This window comes from Panicum virgatum, unplaced genomic scaffold, assembly GCF_016808335.1.
Source record: "Panicum virgatum strain AP13 unplaced genomic scaffold, P.virgatum_v5 scaffold_4224, whole genome shotgun sequence".
NCBI classification, from domain to species: Eukaryota; Viridiplantae; Streptophyta; class Magnoliopsida; order Poales; family Poaceae; genus Panicum; species Panicum virgatum.
Genome location: NW_024376370.1, coordinates 34,047 through 54,011, shown reverse-complemented (window position 1 = coordinate 54,011; position 19,965 = coordinate 34,047). Strand labels below are relative to the sequence as shown.

Below are 19,965 nucleotides of genomic sequence, written 5' to 3'. Positions count from 1 at the left end.
ACCAGGGGAGTTGGTGAAATTGTAGAATCTTTTTTTCCTTGAACTTTGATTATAGTTGTAAATTATGTTAGCTATTTGTGTACTTGAACTCGGTTTGTAAAAACTCTTGTGTATCGGTTGGTCACCACTTTATAATTTCAAGTAATTGTCGTGCTTGTATCATCTGCGCCCACCTTCGCGTGAGACTACCGATGTTGTTTCAATCGGGTCGTGGGTTAAGAAAGGACCGTTAAATTAAATCATTAAGCTAATGCGCCAGATGTGTTCAAATGATGGCTATTATATTTAATTTAGAGTTTTAAATTGGCGGTTCCGTCACACATTTGCCGGCGTTGTCAATATAATTCTCGCGTCTCCCAAGCAAGGGTTTTTGCTCGCGTAACGACTGTTCTTTCAAGCTGACCCGGGCGCGCAGGTGTCCAGCCTCCCCGCGGACGCGGGTGCCGTGGCGACTCCGACGAGATGAAGGCGGCGTGCACCGCCGGTGCCGCGGGAACGGGATCACAGGAAGCAGCACCTGCGGCTTTCTACCTGTACTCACGGGATCACAGGATGGTTTGCCTCCTATTTGACCTGGATCGTATACTAGTACCAGGTTGCTACTTTGATACTATTTCCGGTACTCGATCGACGCCAATGCAAGCAAGGCTGTGCCTGGGCAGTGTTTAATTAACCTAGTGAAATCATGCATCGTGATGCGAAATGCTCGGAGCCAGTAGATTGATGCTGGTGCTACTTAATTAATCCATATATAAAGCGCTCCGACCAGTGAGCTAGCCCAGCCCATATTCCGGCGTCAAATAGGATACTAAATTATTAAGGCTATCCTAATACAGCTGGCTACATCTACTGCATGCAGGCATGCAGCTTCAAGTACAGTGTGAAGGCGTGATTGCCTGATTCTAGGGCTGGTAAAGGATTTTAAATTTTGACCTAGATAATCTAAGTTAAGGGTCGGACTCTAATAATCTCATACAATTTTGATCTAAAAATATGTAAAAACAAGTTAGATTGTGAAGAGACACTAGCTAGAGCCATGATCGGTTACCACCCCTATACTTGAATCATACACATACACACTACTGCAGTACTAGCTGCTTCAGTGGCATCAACTTGGCAGTAGGCTCGGATAAAGAAAAAGATTTTATTTTGAACGGGCTGGGATAAAGAAAAGGTTGGCAAGTGGATGATGCATATACAAGCTAAGCACAAATCCAGCCATATCCAGGGTTCCCGTTAGCTGGTGGGTAGTTGACTGCATAGATTCCAGATATAGCTGGAAACAGTCAATTAACTAAGGGGAACATATCAGGTGCAAATCAATCTCTTCGTGCAAACTATGAAAACTTCAATCTGGGTCATTAGATCAACATCTAAGGGGAGGGACACAGAGAGGTGGGAAGGGGGATTTACAAAAGTGTGATTACCCAATCCAAGGACGGGTCCAGATTGTAAAATTACACAATCCCCCATACCCCTTGGATGTTGATCCAATGACTCAGATTGAAGTTTCTATAGTTTGCACGGAGAAGTTGGTTTACACATGATACGTTCCCTTAATTAAGAAGCCTACATATTTTCTTATAATATGCAATGGTAAGTGTATGTAGTTTGAATTTTATATGCCTACATAGGGGTTAATTTAGGCTAGTAGTTGAATAATGAAGGATGAATAATATGCAATGATAATCTAAACAATAACAAGTTAACAACAAATGTAGTATCATTAACCGCAATTAATTAGTGGCAAGTGTCAATATAGGAAAACCGATCGAGAATGGCAAATAAAAAGATGGAGCTAGCTCAATCAATCCGAAGGAAGAATGGGATATCTAGACAAATGGAACGCCTAGGGGTAAAACTTGAGACCACTTTCATGTGTGACTGCATGCATGAGTTCAATCAAACCGGTAGTACTATGAAGCTAGACACCTTCAAAAAGATATATAGCTATTAGCTAACACAAGTTTAGCTATTGTATAAAATAATTGACTCATAATTTTGACATAAATTTACAATGAGAGATGTTTTTTAGGTGCTCGACAAATAGCATACTCGTAGGTATCTATGAGCAATTTCGAGGGACTGAGCTTGCAAATCTTGATGTTTACGAAGTCACAGTATGCACTTTGCTGTAGACAGGCATATAATATCTCACCCACATTGAAGAAATACTGTTAATTGTTGAAGTACATATAGACAAATACGAGGACCCATCCGACTCGAGGATTACAATTAACCTGGTGGGTAGGTTCTGCCCTTTTATTACTCTCCACCTTTTCTTGTCCCCGGGATACTTGCTTCAACTGGGGTCGATGACAGAACGATGACACTCGAGGGGGCGTGCCTTAGCACGCCCGTCTTCGGCGTCGACGACCCTCGCTAGTGGTGGCAGGGTGAGAGTGCGACGAGTGGCAAGCTTTTGGCGACGGGCAACCAGTGGGGAGACAGACGGCGACGCAAGTTCGGCTTTAGTTTTCCTAACACGCCGTTTGGGAGATCAGTGCGATTCACAAACGGCGTGTTAGGAAAACTAAAGCTAGACCTGCATCGTCATCGTGTTGTCCCCACCGGTTGCCCATCGCTCGCCGCGTGCTCACCCAGTCGCCGCTGATATGGGTTGCAACAGTTAAGACGGCCATGTCGAGGCACACCCCTCAACAGTAAGGCCGTGCCGTGAAGGACGAGCTTGTTTGTTCTAGATTGAGATGAGGGTTTACATCCGCGCACCGACACTATACACTAAACTAATGATTCTTGCCTCGTCATCGATCCCAATGAATAACTTCACGCTGAGGGTAAAGATATTATTCTACCGTACCCTAGCTTAGAATTGACGAGTCTATTGGCCTTGTGTTTGAACATTTTGAGCAATAAAGCCTTTTTTATCTTATTTTCTGAAGATAGTTGCTACTGTGATCAGGGCGGATCTAGGGAGCGGGGGCACGAGCCCCCCTACCCCCAAAGCCTCCCCAACAATTTTCAGCCAGCCTGGGTAATCGGCGTCCTGAGGGAGTCGTTCAACTCGTTGAACAACTACCTCCACCGCCTTTTGACGCCTCCGGTGAACGCGCCACTCGTGGAGAGTGTCGCCGGATATGTCTACGCCATCTTCAGGGTGGTGGAAGTTATCAGGTGACTGCCATAACTATGCATATCATAGTTTGTATGTAGCTATATATATACATATATATAGATATATGTACATACATCTATCTATACATACATATATCTATACATACATATATATGTACATACATATACATATACATATACATATACATATATATATACATATACATACATACATATATATACATACATACATATATACATACATACATATATATACATACATACATATACATATATATACACATATATATATACACATATATACATATATATACACATATACACACACACGCACACACACACACACACACACACACACACACACACACACACACACACACACACACACACATATATATATATATATATATGAACTTCTGCCTTGTTATCTTGCAACAATCTCGCAATTTCGACACTTTTGTTATCTCGCGCTATTCTCAGCATTGTTATCTCGCAATTTTCATCTTTTTGTTAGAACTGCGGCGACATTTTATTTGTCCGATAAAAAATGGCTAAGCTCGTGGCCACTGGTAAGATGATGCATACACATAGGTGACGAACTATACGTGTAATGCGTCACCTTTCAAATACCATAGGCTAAGTGTATTACAAGACGTGGTGACGCGCTAAGTAAAGGCCGTCACCTTCGCAGCTTCAGTCATGGCCCGTCACCTTTGAATGTACTTTAGGTGATGGGAGAAGAATGTAGCCCGTCACCTTAATTCTAGGTGACGGGCATTGTTAATACCCATCACCTATACTCTCTCAAAGGTGACGGGCTACATTTCTGGCGTGGCCTCGCGAGGTCCAAACTGGTCCGAGATGACGCACGGAGATAAAGCTTGTCACCTCTATTTGTGGGGTGACGGGCAACAACTGCAGGTTACCTTTATGGATGTCACTATAGGCCGTTTCTTTCATAGTGAGAGAAGGAAGAAAGAAAAAGGAGGAACAAGAAGGAGAACTAAAGCCTTTCCCCCATTTGAGCTCTTGGATCCACCACTGACTATGATAGGAATTGATGAAGGCATGTTGGCGCGTGGCGAGCTGCTAGGAGGCAACAAGACAAACGACGCAGGTCATGTATATAAATTCTTTAGTTTTTCTTAACTTGCCATTTATTGCAAATATCGGTTCTTAATCAGATCTTTGTTGTTGAGCGCAGTAATATCACAAACGAGGACCATCGCCTCAATCAGCACAATGTGTCATCAGTTACTCTGCGGCACAACAATGACGATGATAAGATTGCGAACACGGACAATCCAAAGATGAACTGTTATTTTGGCTGATAATAGGTCGGCCTGTTACTACAATTTTCGTCATATTAACACAGCTGTATATTTTTCGTTAGTGTGCACATGACCAAAGACTTGATTAATTTTGCCGTGTTGGTACATAGCAGTTCAAAGTATTCCAATGAAATAGCTACTTTACGTCACCTCCTTTCTTGTCTCTCTATTCGTTTTGGAGATTCATGTAACCAACTTTTCACCTCCTTTCTTGTTTCTATTCCTTTTTGATGGAAACTTTTTCTATCTATTATTCTTGTCTCTATTCTTTTTCACTTTTTGTTGATTTCTAATGCTTTAATTTAATTTTTGTCTGATGCATATTCTCTGGAAGATGCTCTTCATCAGGTCGATCCATGCATCTTTCTGTGCATAACAGTTAATATGCAGCACTGTTAGCAAACTGTCTGACTAGCTAGTCACGTTTAAACACAACGCATCTAGCTAGTACTAAATAGCTAGCTCTTGTGCAAATAGAGCTGTATTGTCTGATCTGCTGTAAACATGGGTACATCATCAAATACAAAAAGGTTATTTTTGGTGGCGCTAGAAATGTGCCAATAAGAGATACAGTATATATATGTCCAACAACTCCAAAGTGAAACGACCATGCATATCCATCTAAGAAACAGCTGTTACTACAGGTTAACACCACACATGCATATTTATGCATAGTTGGTGCTAATAATAAGCTAACTCTTGCCGTGCATGAGTCGCTACTAGATTATTATGGTTCGACTAGCTGCTTGAAAAATACAGTAAACTGGTAGGTGTATCTCACTCACTTATTAGACTGCTACCACCCGGGCCCCGGGGAAAATTTGACCTGATGATCTCCATCTGGCGACATCGTTGGAAACGAAGAAGACAGGTACTCATCATACGGATAGCTGTGCTGCCTGTGCATAGACACAGACATGCTGTCTTCTTCCTCTTTCTTCAGCCCTGGGGCAGCGGCGGCCATTACTGGAGGAGAAAGCGATGCCTTTGTAAAGTCGAGAACCTGCGAAGCGCTACTGCTGCTTGAGCAGGGATCGTTCGGGAACAAAGTCTCGCACGTATGCTCGTTTATCAGGGTGACCATGAAAAGTGGAGTAGGGCCGCTGTTGCTTTGCTGCTGAACGTATTTCTTTGCTGGGCACTTGTGGTCATCACTGTAACCGCATTTGTAGTATAACCTGAAAATTAATAATAACCGAACGTATGAACATAAATAAATCTATGACAAGCATCATTTGCCCCCCAATTGACTGAGGAAACTAAAGTCTGGAATGTCGCTAAAAAAAGGTAGAATGCAATCACATTGAGATAGAAGTAAATTATTGGCAGGGGATTACAACATTTCATATACATGGCAAGCACTTTCTTTATGTAGTCGTAAAGAGAATTCTTAGTTTTCCTTGTTGCAGCTGACACACATCTACTTTTCAGATGAGCAAAAAGCCAAAATATGTTATTTTAAACTCAAGTCAAATCTTCATATATATATTGCCATGCACTTGAATAGCTAGCCAAAATTACTTCTGAATATGCTTGCCATTTTTGTTTTACGTGCCGTTGAATCCTGTTTTAAATATTATGTTGCCCTCAAAGTCATTTTAGTTTTGCCTTAAGTCAAAATATCTTGAGTTTAACGGAACTTATAGAGAAGTGTATCAACATTTATAATACCAAAATAGGTATAATATGAAACAACATATTTCATGATGAATCTAATATGCTTATTTGATATAGTAAATATTAGTACTTTTATCTACAAACTTGATCAAATTTAAGATAGACTGACTTATATTTTGGAACAAAGGATACAACAAATAAACATCACAAGATCAACCCGCGAATAAACTGCATATCTAAATGTTTATCCATTTTTTGAAGAACAAACAGAATGCATACCATATATACTCCTTTGATTTCAAACCTTTCCTATTAGAAACAATAATTACAATAATATGTTGGCAGAAATCTAACGCACCCATCATTGACAATAGAAAATTAAAAAAGAATGCATATTGCACTACTTGATGGATCTTATTAGGTCTTTTTTGTTAGTTTTAGTTATTGTAAAAATCTGCAAGTTGCAATCCAAAATCTACAAGCCGAAACAAATTAATTAAACGGGAGGCTTAGTTTAGCTTTAGCTAGAATCAGATTTATTGGAAATTTAAGATTCAACTACTCCACAAGATGGGTTATCCTTGAGGAAACGTAGCATCAAGAAGGCTAATAAATAAATGCCAATATAAAATATGCTTTCGCTGAGAAGCAAAGACATCCTCAACAAGGCTTAATAAGCAGAAGTAATCTGCTGGAGCTAGCTAGGAAGCTAACCAAGCTAATACCCAAATGGATCTAGCACTATAAATCATAAATATCATAAAGACGAGAATACATGGATTCATGACAACTCATGCCTACTTTTTATTGAATATAAGTACGTACCACCATGTAGTAGGTTTTTTTTTCTCTGTAAAGGAGTACTTTTTAACACAGAGGTAGCTAGTATATTCTTCTCAGAATTGTTTGACATGAGGAAATGGATGGGCATTATATTCATAATCTAGCCAGTGATAAATCTGGAGAAAAGTGAGTTATTAGAGGAGTGTGGATGATGGGCCATGAAACTCCACGAAAGATATACATACCTTGGATATTCAGCATTGAGGATGTTCTTCTCACCATATTTCCTCCAGTGGAAACGATCGTTTTCTGGTGCCTCAGTCAATATCTCCTTCCTGAATAACAAGATGGAATCGGAACTGAATGCAATTTTACTGCCACAACCTAGCTATATACTAGTACAAATTTTCCTACCCAACCATGAAATATAGATCCGTGCGCCTATGTGAGAACTGAGAAGCAAGCACACATGTACATCATATATATATGCCTCCCCATACGAACTTTTTGGATATAAAAAACAAGATCATGAAACACCTGAGATCTTTCCCTTTCTTTTGTAACGTGGATCTGAAAATTTCTAGGCCTAAACTAACGTACGTTCCATTTCTCTACACACCCTCAAGAGTGAGTTAATTTACAAATGGTGCAAAGAAAGTGAAAAGCTAATCATGGCATGAAGAATTAGTTCCCTTAAACCCAAATGAGTTATACAGAATTACAGATCTGCTAAATCAACAGCACTGAACCCTTCTCATGCGGATCCTCTCATGGCTATATTCAGGCTATAGATTCTAACACCACCTATATATTGTAGCATACAGAAACGCAGTACAAATCACAGGTTTGTATAGGACTCACATTGGGAGCTCAGCTCCATGCCTGCCTCGCCGGTGCCTCATCCTTCTTGCACGGGCGACGGCGCCATTTCTTTCTCCGGTGCCTCCATCGGAGGAGCAGGCTGCCATGGCCACCGCCTCGACCTCAGGGGAGGGGGGGCGCTCCATCTCAGACTGGAGGAGGGAGAGCGACGACTCCATCGCCGTGGATATCTCGCCCACGTTGGCCACCGCTGCGTGGCGTCGCTCAAGCTCCGGGATGAGCTCCACCTGCTGCCTGAGCAGATCCGCCAGCCTGGTTCCCCTCCTGAGCTCCTGGATCGCCGCGTCCATCCTGTCGGAGGAGGAGCGCGGCGGCTGCGAGTTCTTCGCGGAGCTGAGCCGCGTTGACATGGGAGGACTCCTCACAAGGTGGAGCAGCTGGGCTGGGAGAGCCTGGGTCTGGGCCTCTGGGGTTTGGATATACGAGCTTGTGTAATGGCCTAATGGGTAGAAGAAAGGGCTCAATCGTCGAGATTTGAGAGATAGCACGACGATTAAGCGTGTGTACGGTTTTTATATAATTTTGATGCTGGCAAATAAATTAATTAAACTCTTGTCATATCTGTCAACTAATTAAAGATTGAATATGTATTGCGTGCATTGATGCAAGTGTTAGGTAAGGTGTATGTATCTCGGTGTCGCCCCTAAACATACAATTGGGCGGCTTATATCTGAAGTCTCATTTACTAGCATGGAACACAATGATCAGAAAAGGTAGAGACGAAAAATCGGAGTTCTTTATATAAAAAAATCTACATATTTCTATATGTTAAAGCCCCGAGGCTATGCCGCCGGCCAGACAGGCCACGTCGGCCAAAATTATTTCGGCCGTCCAATCGCGATCCGATGGGTACGGATGGAAGGGAATCTTACTATTTTGGAGTACTAAATAAAATCTATTTACAAAACCTTTTGCACGAATGAGTTGTAAATCACGAGACGAATCTAATGAGCATACTTATTTCATGATTAATTAATAATTAGTAAACAGTTACTGTAGTATCACTGTTACAGATCATAGATTAAATATGCTCATTAGATTCGTCTCGCGATTTACAACCTATCCGTGTAAAAAGTTTTGTAAACAGATTTTATTTAGTATTCTATGCATGTGTTCCAATATTCGATGTGATATTTTTTGGGGTAAATTTTTTGAATATAATCGCGGCCCAAGTTTCTATTTCGGAGTACTAAATAAAATCTATTTACAAAACTTTTTGCACGGATGGGTTGTAAATCACGAGACGAATCTAACGAGCATACTTACTCCATGATTAACTCAAAAATAGTGAACGGTTACTGTAGTATCACTGTTGCAAATCATGGATTAAGTAGGCTTATTAAATTCGTCTCGCGATTTACAACCTATCCATGTAAAAAGTTTTGTAAATAAATTTTATTTAATATTTTATGCATGTGTTCAAATATTCGATGTGATGTTTTTCGGGGTAAAATTTTTGAATCTAATCACGACCCAAGTTTCTATATGTGAATGCCCCGAAGGTCGGCGCAAGAGCAGACCAGCCACGTCGGTAAAAAAAGATTTTCACCATTCGATCCTAAATTGACGGTGCATGCGATTAGCCGTGCCATACCTTTGAGGCCTTGAGACACGAATGGTCCTAGGGTCAGCTCTCCATTAGGTCACTGCAAAATATCTGAATTTAGAACTCTCGACCGGTAATTTTGGTGGCCTCCGAATGGGTGTGTGCTCTACTGCAACGACGACAGTGAAGCTATGCCGGAGAGCCACGCGGCGAGTTTGGGCGGGCCACCGGGCATGCCCTCGATGGGTGCGGCAAGTTCATGCCGTCACCGGCGGGCGACCCGGCCTCGCTCCGGTACGCAGCGGTGCCGCAGGTCGGGCGTGATAGCCACGCATTGCAGGGTGAGGAGATGCCCGAGGACCGCTGCCGACCGCCTTCGACGGCGAGATTGAGACGTCGGATTTCAGCTACTATTTTTTTGCCTTTTTTGCTTTGAAAATAAATGTCCTATTTCTATCTATGTATATCCATTTGTCTATTCATATACTACAAACCTCTATATAAACTTATATTGCCAAACGGAAACAACAAAATAAATTACGTGCGCCAAGGCGCGCGTAAGGCACTCCTATACAATGGCGAAGAATCTAGTATCTAAATTTAGAGGGCTTATTTTCCTCTTCTTCCTCTCTTCTCTATTTTTCTAATTCTTCCTCCTCCTTTTCTTCTTCCTCTTCATCATCATCTTACTATTACTAATTGGAGGCTCCTTTTGAAGCCTCCAGATGAAGCCACCTAGGATCTTAGGTGGACATTCTAATAAAATAAAGAAATCCTACAAATTCTCACAAACATCAAACATCCGGCCATCAATTCAGCAACTCTAATCATAATAGTCATTAGATCTGTTATCTTTTTCTAATAAATTAACCACCTTTGCCATTATGAAAATAGACTAAAGTAACCCCCTAAATATGTATCTAAATTACTCACCTCTGCCATTATAAAAAATAATCTAAAGTAACCCCCTAATCTTCATTAAATTACCCACTTATGCCATTATAAAATAATATCAAATAACCCCTTAAATTTTCATATATATTATCCAATGATATCATAACAAAAGGTAAAATAAACCCCAAATCTGAATCAAAATTATATTATTACAATAAAATCTTAAAGCGCATCAATATAAAATTCTAAATTACTATTTCTATCATTATTAATATATTATTTATGTTATTATTTACATAAAAATACTAACCATAATGTGTGTGTGTCACCAACTCACTATATATTCATATATAAGAGAAAAGATAAGAATACCAATTTTCATGTTGCTCACGTGGCTCAAACAAAGTGTTCAATTAAATACATATCAAACATATATGGAGGTGTGATGCAAAGTAAAAAAATGTTAATAAGTAAACTTATCACATTTATTATAATCACATAAAGCTAGATAATTATTAGATATCTCTAATTAGCCCGTGCGGAAGCACGGGTTGATAGACTAGTGGTTGAAAATTGTTGGGGGCCTCCATGGGAGTAGGGGGCTGGAGCACCCCAGTACCCTGCGGTTCCGCCAATGCATATATAGGAAAAAATGGTTATTGGTCTAGCCTCAACACATAATACATGTATTCTTGTCACCTTGTATGACGCTTTATATGCGAATAAGCGTAGCTCAGCTAGTAAGATTTCTTGTGGTGAAAAACATGCACATTGTGTTTCTGCTAATGATGTGGACGGAGTACGATAGATGCTCCCTGCACGTTGTTGGCCCCTGTGTGGTGCAAGAAGAACGTGCAACCCTGTGGCGTCAGGACTGTTGCGTCACCGCGGGTAGCGTCAGCGGCGCACGTGACATGCATACTCAACAGCTCCAAGCGTTTGTAGCTCGTTTCTCTCTCTCCATTTTTTTAAACGTGGAAGCTCATCTCTCTGACGTGCTGGCTGAGTGGCTGGTCGGTTAATTATTTCCCCTTTCCCGTGACTTATTATTCTAGCTATATAGTAGTTCAGGTGAAAAACCATGTCGGCGACAAGTTTAATCTGGTGCGTGCAGGAAATTAAACCGGTTGGACAGAGGGCGTGCGGCCACATGGTTTCACAGCGCTTGGCCGCCGGGCGCACCCCACCAAAAATTACAATTTTCTCCACTAGCCCACTACTTTGTACTAGTACCTTTCTGTCCCAGTGTTTAAGCAAACCGATCCAACTTTCGAAACATCCAACCAGAGAACCTGCTATGCTAATGAAAAAATATATATATAATGAGGGGATTAGTCAGTAATGGTGTAAGCACACCAATCAGGATGCCGCTTGCCGCCCACGTTCCCGACCACTGGTCAGAACGCGCACCAGCTCCAGGTGCCTGAGTACGCGTTGCTCTTGTCCGGCCACGCAATGGCGCATATGACGTCAGGTCCTCGACGTCACAGTAGTGCAGTCAGCCATGTGACGAGAAGCAACGCACACTAGCGGGACTTAATTTGGATCGATGATTATTGTTGCATTCATCATGTGCTTTCAAACCGCCAGGCGTACGTCAAAGGGCATCTTAAGATCAGAATGGTATTTTTATTGTAGCAATTCAGAAAAATCTCTAATTTTATTACATGTCGCATTAGATTTGACCAACTTTAACCAAATTTGTGGAAAAAGATAATAATATTTATAATACTAAATTTGTTTTATTGAATCGACCATGAAATATATGTTGATAGTGCATATGTTGGTTAGTATCACTCTATTTTTCTATTCATTTTGATCGAAGTTGTTAGCTAAGTTTAACTTAAGACAAATCTAATACGACATGCAAATAACAAAATAAAGGGAATATAAGTGATTCTCATCACTTTCAACGCATTGTCATAACATGAAGATGCATCGAGCTTTAGCGCTTGTCTCGAGCAAAAAAATCGTGTTGGCCGGATTTGCCTTTGCCATGTCATTTTATTGCATATGAAAAGTAAATAACTCATATATCATTATCAACAAGAAAGATTTGTAGCTTGATCCGGTACAAAATGGCCTCAAAGAGATTTAATACCGGCTAGTGGCACCAGCCGGTACCGAAGATCTCAATTTAGTACCGGGCGTAGAGACTACCCGGCACTAATATCAAGAGCACCACACAGGCTTTATCTCCTCTCATTCCTTATCTCTTTCCCCAGCACTCTCTCTATCTCTCACTCTCTCTCTCTCCCCCGTCATCCCCTCTGCTTCTCTCTGTCCAGTGGCGGAACCAGGATTGAGTTGAACCCCGGGCCGAGTTTTAAATATAGTTGTGACAAAAACCAGACGTCGACAAACTCATAGTTCAAAAGATACACGAGAACATAATGGAAGTTCAAAAGATACACGAGAACATAATGGAAAGATAGAAAACATACAACAAGTGTCATCGCGAAGTAGTATATTTATTCTTCTTCAGCAATTTTTGGGGCTTCTTCAGCAATTTTTTGGGCCGAACCCCGGGCCATGGCACGGGTGGCCCGGGGTGTACATCCGCCACTGTCTCTGTCTCTCCCGCGGCGGCGGCGGCACGAGTGCGCGTGGCCACGGGGCCGAGTGGCGGCGGGGGGGACGACGGGCGGGGCACAGCAGCTGCTAAGAGCAGGGGTACGGAGACCTTCCTCGACCGCTGCCGGCGCGCAGGGGAAGCGGATGCCTTCCCGGGCCGCCATTGGCACGCGGGTGGCGCGGAAGCCGCCGGCCACCAGGGAGCAAGGGGCGACGCCTTCCCCAACCGCCAGGGAGCAAGGGGCGATGCGCGGGGGCCTTCACCGGCGGCTGCCGGCGCGCCGGACGCGCGGAGGCCTTCCCTAGCCTCTGCTGGCGCGGAGGCCGCCGACCACCAAGGGAGCGGGGCTGCCGGCGCGGCGCGCGGAGGATGCGAAGGCCGCCGGCCACCAAGGGCGTGCAGCGGGCTCCATGTGTCTATGTGATATTTTTTTTGATTCTTGAGAAACCTTAGCTTGTTGATGTGAAATCTCTGATTTTAGTTCATGTATTATTGTGAAATCTGTAACTGGTTCATGTGATTGTGATTTTTTTGTGATTCTTGTGATTGTGAATGCGTGTGATTGTGAATGCAGTGGTGGTCGGCGCTGTGTGAAAAAGAAAAGGAAAAGAAAATAAGAAAAGAAAAGGAAAAGAAAAAAAAAGCTACGCGTGGCGGGCGAGCAGTTTAGTACCGGCCGCTAACACCGGCCAGTACTAAACACTCCATTTAGTACCGGTCAGAGTGACCGGTACTAAATGCTTGCATATTTAGTACCGACGGAACGATACCGGACGGGAAACCGGTACAAACCGGGGTTCCCGACCGGTACTAATGAGAGATTTTCTAGCAGTGAAAGATTTGTAAAAATAACATACTCAACTAATGGTGCAAATTACGCCTGCACGGCTTTTCAATGTACTCCGTATATGTTTGCCCTGATTGATGAGTATATATATTAGCGGGACATTTCTTGTTTGGTTCTTGTCTGGTAGCGCACACGTCCGATCCTGCGCTTATACCATACAATACTGGAACGGTCTAAAGTTAGCGACAGGTTTGACAAATCGGTGGTCCATCCAGTCCCACTTAATGCAAGCATGATACATTGCACAACATGCGTTCACACGGCTCATACCCCTTGGTAATACTATATATATACTTATGTATTTACAGCATATATATAGGCATATTGAACTCAGGATCGATCCGGTCTAGCATCATCATAAAGATGGGCATGGTTCATCCATGGAGCGAATTGGATGCAATCCATCGATCCATTAATCATGAATATATATGAGCACCGTTTAATTAAACCATTTGATACTAACTGCTTGACCCAATGTATATTGCATAAGCTCTTATAATCCAACGTTGGGCTTCAAGCTAAGTAGCATACAGCTCTAAGATCCCGATGGGGAAAAGATCGCTGAGCTTGAAGTACGTAGCTGCTTCGACCCTGCCTGCCTGTATACTGCTGCTAGTCGTAAATTAAAGTCGCCAATGCAACAACTGTCTCACGGCCAAGACGACGAGGCCAAGCAACTGCCCATCACTGAATGCGCCAAGGATGACGTGGGTTACGAGTACTAAGTACTAAAAGGCCTTCTACTTCCGCTTATGCTGGCACGCGTTAGCAGAATACATATATACATCCCGGACCAGGACCATGCCGACCTCACAGGCATGGGGACGGCGGAGGAGAGCGTGCGGGTTCACGAGTCGTGCCCCTACGTCATCATGCACCGCCATGGAAGTGAACTTTCTCTGATCAGGATCGAACCACTCGAACCAGTGGTTCTTCTGGTTTCAATCTGCTGACTCTCTATGCTGCTTCATGGGTCAGAGTAGGAGCCCCGAGGAGCCCAATAGGGTTAATTTCTTTTATGAACTATAAAGTGACTACTTTCGATCATCATGTGGGCACTTGTCTAAATGGATTATTAGGGTCCTTATTATTAAACTAGAGAACAAAGCAAAAAAAAGTCCAGTTTTCTTAATTAATATTAATAGGGCTATATATATGGAGAACCTGCAATTATTTTGCACTCGAATACAAAATTCGCCCTACATTGATGTGGACATTTTAATTTATCATATTTTTCGTTGTATGTATTTCTAGTTGGCTAAGTCAATTGATCACTAATATGACTCTATCTAGTACACAGTTTCTTGACATGTTCATCATGGATTGGACCCTTGCATCTGAAGATACTCTTTTTTAAATAATTAACAATTGTTGTATAGCAGTGGCGGGTCAGGAGAAGCTAGGAGGAGAGGTGAAGAGAGAAGAAGAACAAAGAAAGGAGGTGGGGACATGAGTCCCCCCCAAAATAAGAATAATATTTGGAACACTTGGAAGGCCTCTGCGGTTCTAAGCTCAGTTTCACTAGATTTTGTTTACTCTATAAGTTCCAAGAAAGCACCTATTATTGGTTTCAAGCTTTTGTTTGTGTTTACTTGATTGAACCACCACCAGCGGAAAGTCTTTTTCAACAATGCTATTTTATGGTATAATCATTAGGCCTACTAAACATCAATTGCGCGATGATAACACCTCTCCTCTCATAGTCTCATGTACAACCTGTAATAATAACGATGTAGGAATTGAAGTATATATATTTCACCCAAAGAAAAAGTTGTGAATATTACTTTGGTCATTGCAAAATCACATCAACATTTTAATTAAGGATAATTAGTGTGCATGTGCCTGTGTGTCTACACACACACACACACACACACACACACACACACACACACACACACACACACACACACACACACACACTAAAACCTCTTGTCAAAATTGCGCCTTATGGATTTTGCAATGACCAATCAGTTCAAAAATCTCTCTATATATGTATTTTATGAAAATCAAACCTTTATTTTATTGACTGATGGCAAGGGCGTCGTCCTTCTTACAATAAAATTCCGTCGATCCCTTGAATAAGGCTTTGCAACCAAATAAACAGGACCAAATAGATAAGCAAATCACGCAGACGCGCACCATTTTATTACATTCCACGTCATAATTTGCCTCATAAATTTAAAAAGCATGATGACAGCAGCTAGCTGGCAAAACAAGGATTCACTACATATACTAACACATTTCTCAATCAAAATTAAGCTACTCCGTTTGGCCTGACCAATACCTCCTGTCTGTACACTGATCATGCATATATCTATTAAAGCAGCCCAAAGTAATCAAAGTAGTCCTGTCCCACGAATTCGCCAATGTCAAAGGAGCTCTCCTCATCGCAAAGCGTCCAATCCAACAAGCACCCATCCATCGGGCTCATACTCGTCGGCTCCGGCACCGGTGTTGACTGGTCGATGAACTCGGACGACGACTCGTTGTCCATGCCTGATCGCAGCTCCTCTTCCGGCGAATTGCACAAATCCGGTGACTTACAGACCACCGGACCCGGACCGTCGTCGTCACAAGAAGGCCACGGCGAACTGCGGCTAGGCAGCCCGTCGCTACTGCTGGAACCGAAGTTGATGATGACGAACGGCGCCAGAGGCTCGTCGTCGCCACGGCAGCAGGTGTGGTCACCCAAGTAGGTGATGAGGAAGACGGAGGGGTCGGCATCCGACCTCTGCACCTGCCGCCTGGCCGTGCAGCCGTGGTCGTCCTTGTAGGTGCAGCGGAAGTAGAGCCTGTGAGCGACAAAGATCAGAAGCTCAGCGATGCACATGAACTAAGCTGATCCCTAGTACTCCTGATTGCATTCAGATTCAAGGAGAATTTGATTAATTAAAATCTTGAAATTAAACAGATCCGCACCTCGGGTACTTGCTGCCGTGGATTTCCTTCTGGCCATACTTCCTCCAGATGAAGCCGTCCTCTATTGTCCGTCTCTTCTCAACTCTTGTTCCCCTCTCTCCCCTGCAGTGCCAGTGTGCTATGTCAGTGTTCTAGCTAGCTAGCACAGTGAGCCTGAAGACTAAATCATCAATCATGAGCAGAACTATTGTTCACCTCGTCCTTTTGGAGCTCGTCGCAGGAGGAGCAGCCGGGCCGTAACCGCGCTCCGGCTTGCGCTTCCTGGTACCGCCGCTGGCAGCGGCGCCCTCCGCCGTGCCACTGCGCAGCGCGGCGAGCGCGCGGTCGCAGCAGCGGAGGATCTGTTCTGTGAGTTCCTGGAGGCCGTGGGGCGTTTCGACGACTGCGCCAACCGCCGGCTGCTGGCCGGCGAGCAGGGCCTGCAGAACAGCAGCCGATTCCCTGCCCTTAGCAACAAGCTCCGACGCCGCACAAGCTGGAGCGCTGCTGGCCATTGCCATCCTTCTCGATCACCCTGACTCCCTGACCGTGACCTGATTCCAGTCAGTGATCTCCTTTTGTCTCGTGCCGAATTCAGGCGTGGAGTCCTGCGAAAAGGAGCCGGCGGACGACTGACTATTTATAGAGCCGCTAGCTGCGATGAGCTCGCCGGCCAGTGCTCACTGTTTATTAGATTGTCTCGGAACTACTAGGTGTAAACCAAGGGGAAGCAGCGTGGAATTGCAAGGTGAATGCGACGCAGGTTACTAGTATAGATTAGGGATTTAAGCACGCATGTAGTACGTAGTATGTTACTGTAACTTGCCTGTCACTCTGCTCATCTGCTGACCATGTATGTGTCGTATTCTCTGTCCACGTGCCACATCGCCGCCCCTATTGGTCTCTCCGAGGAGTAGAGTTGTTTTTTTCTCTCTCTCAAATAAAAGAGTGCTTTCATTAATCAATGACAGGATTACAATCCATCAGTTTCAGTACAGTGTAAGAGTGGGTTAGTAGCTGCCTAGCTGGAGTGATTAATCTAGGGGAGTAGGGGATCACGAGGGCGGCAGTGCTTGTAGTAAATAACAGTGCGGTTGGTGGTGAGAATGGGATCGGCACGACCAGGGGGAGGTGCCACTTGCCAGTTGTCAATTGCAGGGTCAACTGCTTGTGTCCCCTGACGAACGAAAAGAAACAGAAGAGTCCCTGTTGATGCATGGCCTCGCGAAATAGGGCGTCAGATCTGATGATCGACCGTGACCCGAACGCGTGGGTACGTAGTAGTTAGTAACTTAAAAATTCGATCCCGCGTGGAGTTTGGAACGCTCCAGCTTGCAGCTAGCTACGTGCAACATGCGTTTTGATCAAGTCAACTAGCCTGCTGCGTGGGAACTGAGAAACGGAATGTAGCGTCTGCAGACGTAAGAACAGTGACGTAGTATCGCAGATTTTGGATTAGGAGGTGGACTGTCCGTATTCCAGCTTGATTTAAATTTTTTCATGGCAAATTGACATAAAATCTTTAATACGACAAATTAGTATAGGATGCAATAATAAATAAAAGTATAGATAGAATAATTAAAAGCACACAAGAATATATCGGTAAGGTGTCTTACAATTACAAACATGTTAAAATTTAACAGCTAAGTTTAAAACTTGCACCATCTTTTCTTACATGAACAAACTTTGTACAATTATTGCCTTGGGTTGGGTCACAAAATCTTAAGGTGGGTCGTGGTTAGGGTTGGTAAAGGGCCCAAAATTTTGAACTAGAAAATCTAAGTGTCGGATCCTAAAAGGGCTGGGATTTAATCTTATATAATTTTGAGATAAAATATTTAAGGGCCTTATTGAGCTGTGAAGAGACCATTAGGGTCATGGCCCATTACCACCCCTAGTCGTGGTCTCGTGGATCATCGGGACACCGGCCTCCTGAATACACCAATGCGATGATAGCTAGCACTACAAAGTTGGCAAGTAGGTTCCTTGCGAAATACATGGTGCTTTCTATGTCCTTTACCTCAAAGTTCTTCTTTTCTTTCTCTGTGCCTTTGGGATGTCTTATACTACTAAAATGTGAATAATAGTAGTGCATATATGAAATGTTATTTTCTTAACAGACATGCCTTTATGGAAAGAAATTAAGCATCCACCTGAAGGTGACACCTTCTTTGGTTGCTAATTGTGATCGTTGTTGAACCAAAGATCGTAGCTATACTGTAAAAATCGAAAATAATTGAAAACTTTTTTCATCTGAATTGGGTCTACCGTACCCCTCACGCTGGACCCATCTGTCAGGGTCAAAAAAGGTGAGAGGGGGTGGAGACCCATAAAAACTATGAGTTAGAGATTGTTTCTGCCAAAAACGAATTATTTCTGTCACCAATTCCACACCTACCCGCCGCATACCCTTATACATCCACAATTGACCGACTGAACCGGCTGCCGGCGCCACGGCCCATTCGCCGCACCGCACGCCGCCACCACAACGGCCACCTCCCTCGCTTCTGCACCCTAGCGATCTCCGGCGCGGCGCCCCACCGGCCAGAGCACCATGTGGAGCCGTGGGCCCGCCGTCACCCAGCCTCGCGGCGCGGGTCCCGCTTGCCGTGCCAGCGCCCATTGACCGTGCCTCGCACGTGGCGCTGTTCCGCGGTCCCACCCACTGTGCGGCACCGCTCCAACGCAACGGACTGCCCGCACGCGTCCCCGCGTGTGAGCGGCAGTCGAGCTGCATGCATGCAGCATGCCCGCTCCCTCTTGCGCGTGGCTGGTTCAGACCAAGTCCGCGCTGCCTGCTCAGACGGTCAGACCTTTGGAAACTCTGATGGAACTAGGAATCAGGCCAAATCCAAACAAATTTCGTGACGGAATCGTTTGATCGAATTCTGATGAAATTTCAGAAACAACCGTGAGAAGATTTGTTGGAGCCTTTTCTAAAGAAATAGCTCGGTCCCCTGCGCCTGGGACGGAATGCATCCACCACCCATTTGCGATCAGCATGAAAGGCATGCACCCTGCAGGAGGCTGCTACTGCTGCTGGGAAGCCGGAGTAGGCACCCGTGGAAACGCCGGCGTGGCCGGAGAGGCACTCTCGCTCGTCACACGCCGCCAACCCTTGCAGAGCTTCACCAACAGGACGCACGGCGAGCAAAGTCATCGATGCCTGGCTCGCCTGGCTCTCCGTCGTTGCCGGGGAGGCCACATCAACGACGACGGGTTCGTGCCAAGCTGATTCCTGGCCCATTCTTCTCTTGATTTATTTGCTATTTTATATTTGGAGATCGCGTCAGATGTTCTAAACAACTTGGAGGGAATACTTGCTAACCTGTGAAAATTCTTACAATCAGTTGGACAAATGGGAATTCGTAGAATGACTTTAAACTCTAATTTGTTTAATTTGCATAGTTACTTCATCACTAGAGTCGTGTGAGCACGCTAATTTAGTGGCAAATTTTGCGTCTCCGAGTATAGTTATTGTGAAGGGGAAATCTTA

The 19,965-nt window shown here is 43.8% G+C and overlaps 2 protein-coding genes across 2 annotated transcripts; both read right to left on the bottom strand.

Moving 5' to 3' along the window:
• Window positions 1-4,892: 4,892 nt before the first annotated feature.
• On the bottom strand, window positions 4,893-8,173 carry LOC120694211 (probable WRKY transcription factor 70). The gene is made up of 3 exons (XM_039977368.1): window positions 7,689-8,173; window positions 7,073-7,162; window positions 4,893-5,605 (listed from the first exon to the last, which is right to left on the bottom strand). The coding sequence occupies exons 1-3, from the start codon at window positions 8,057-8,059 to the stop codon at window positions 5,224-5,226; spliced, it is 843 nt and encodes a 280-aa protein (XP_039833302.1). The 5' UTR covers window positions 8,060-8,173; the 3' UTR covers window positions 4,893-5,223.
• Window positions 8,174-15,682: 7,509 nt separating this feature from the next.
• On the bottom strand, window positions 15,683-17,063 carry LOC120694210 (probable WRKY transcription factor 70). The gene is made up of 3 exons (XM_039977367.1): window positions 16,686-17,063; window positions 16,491-16,592; window positions 15,683-16,363 (listed from the first exon to the last, which is right to left on the bottom strand). Exons 1-3 carry the CDS (start codon window positions 16,988-16,990, stop codon window positions 15,889-15,891), a joined length of 882 nt encoding a protein of 293 aa, XP_039833301.1. The 5' UTR covers window positions 16,991-17,063; the 3' UTR covers window positions 15,683-15,888.
• Between the last annotated feature and the right edge of the window lie 2,902 nt (window positions 17,064-19,965).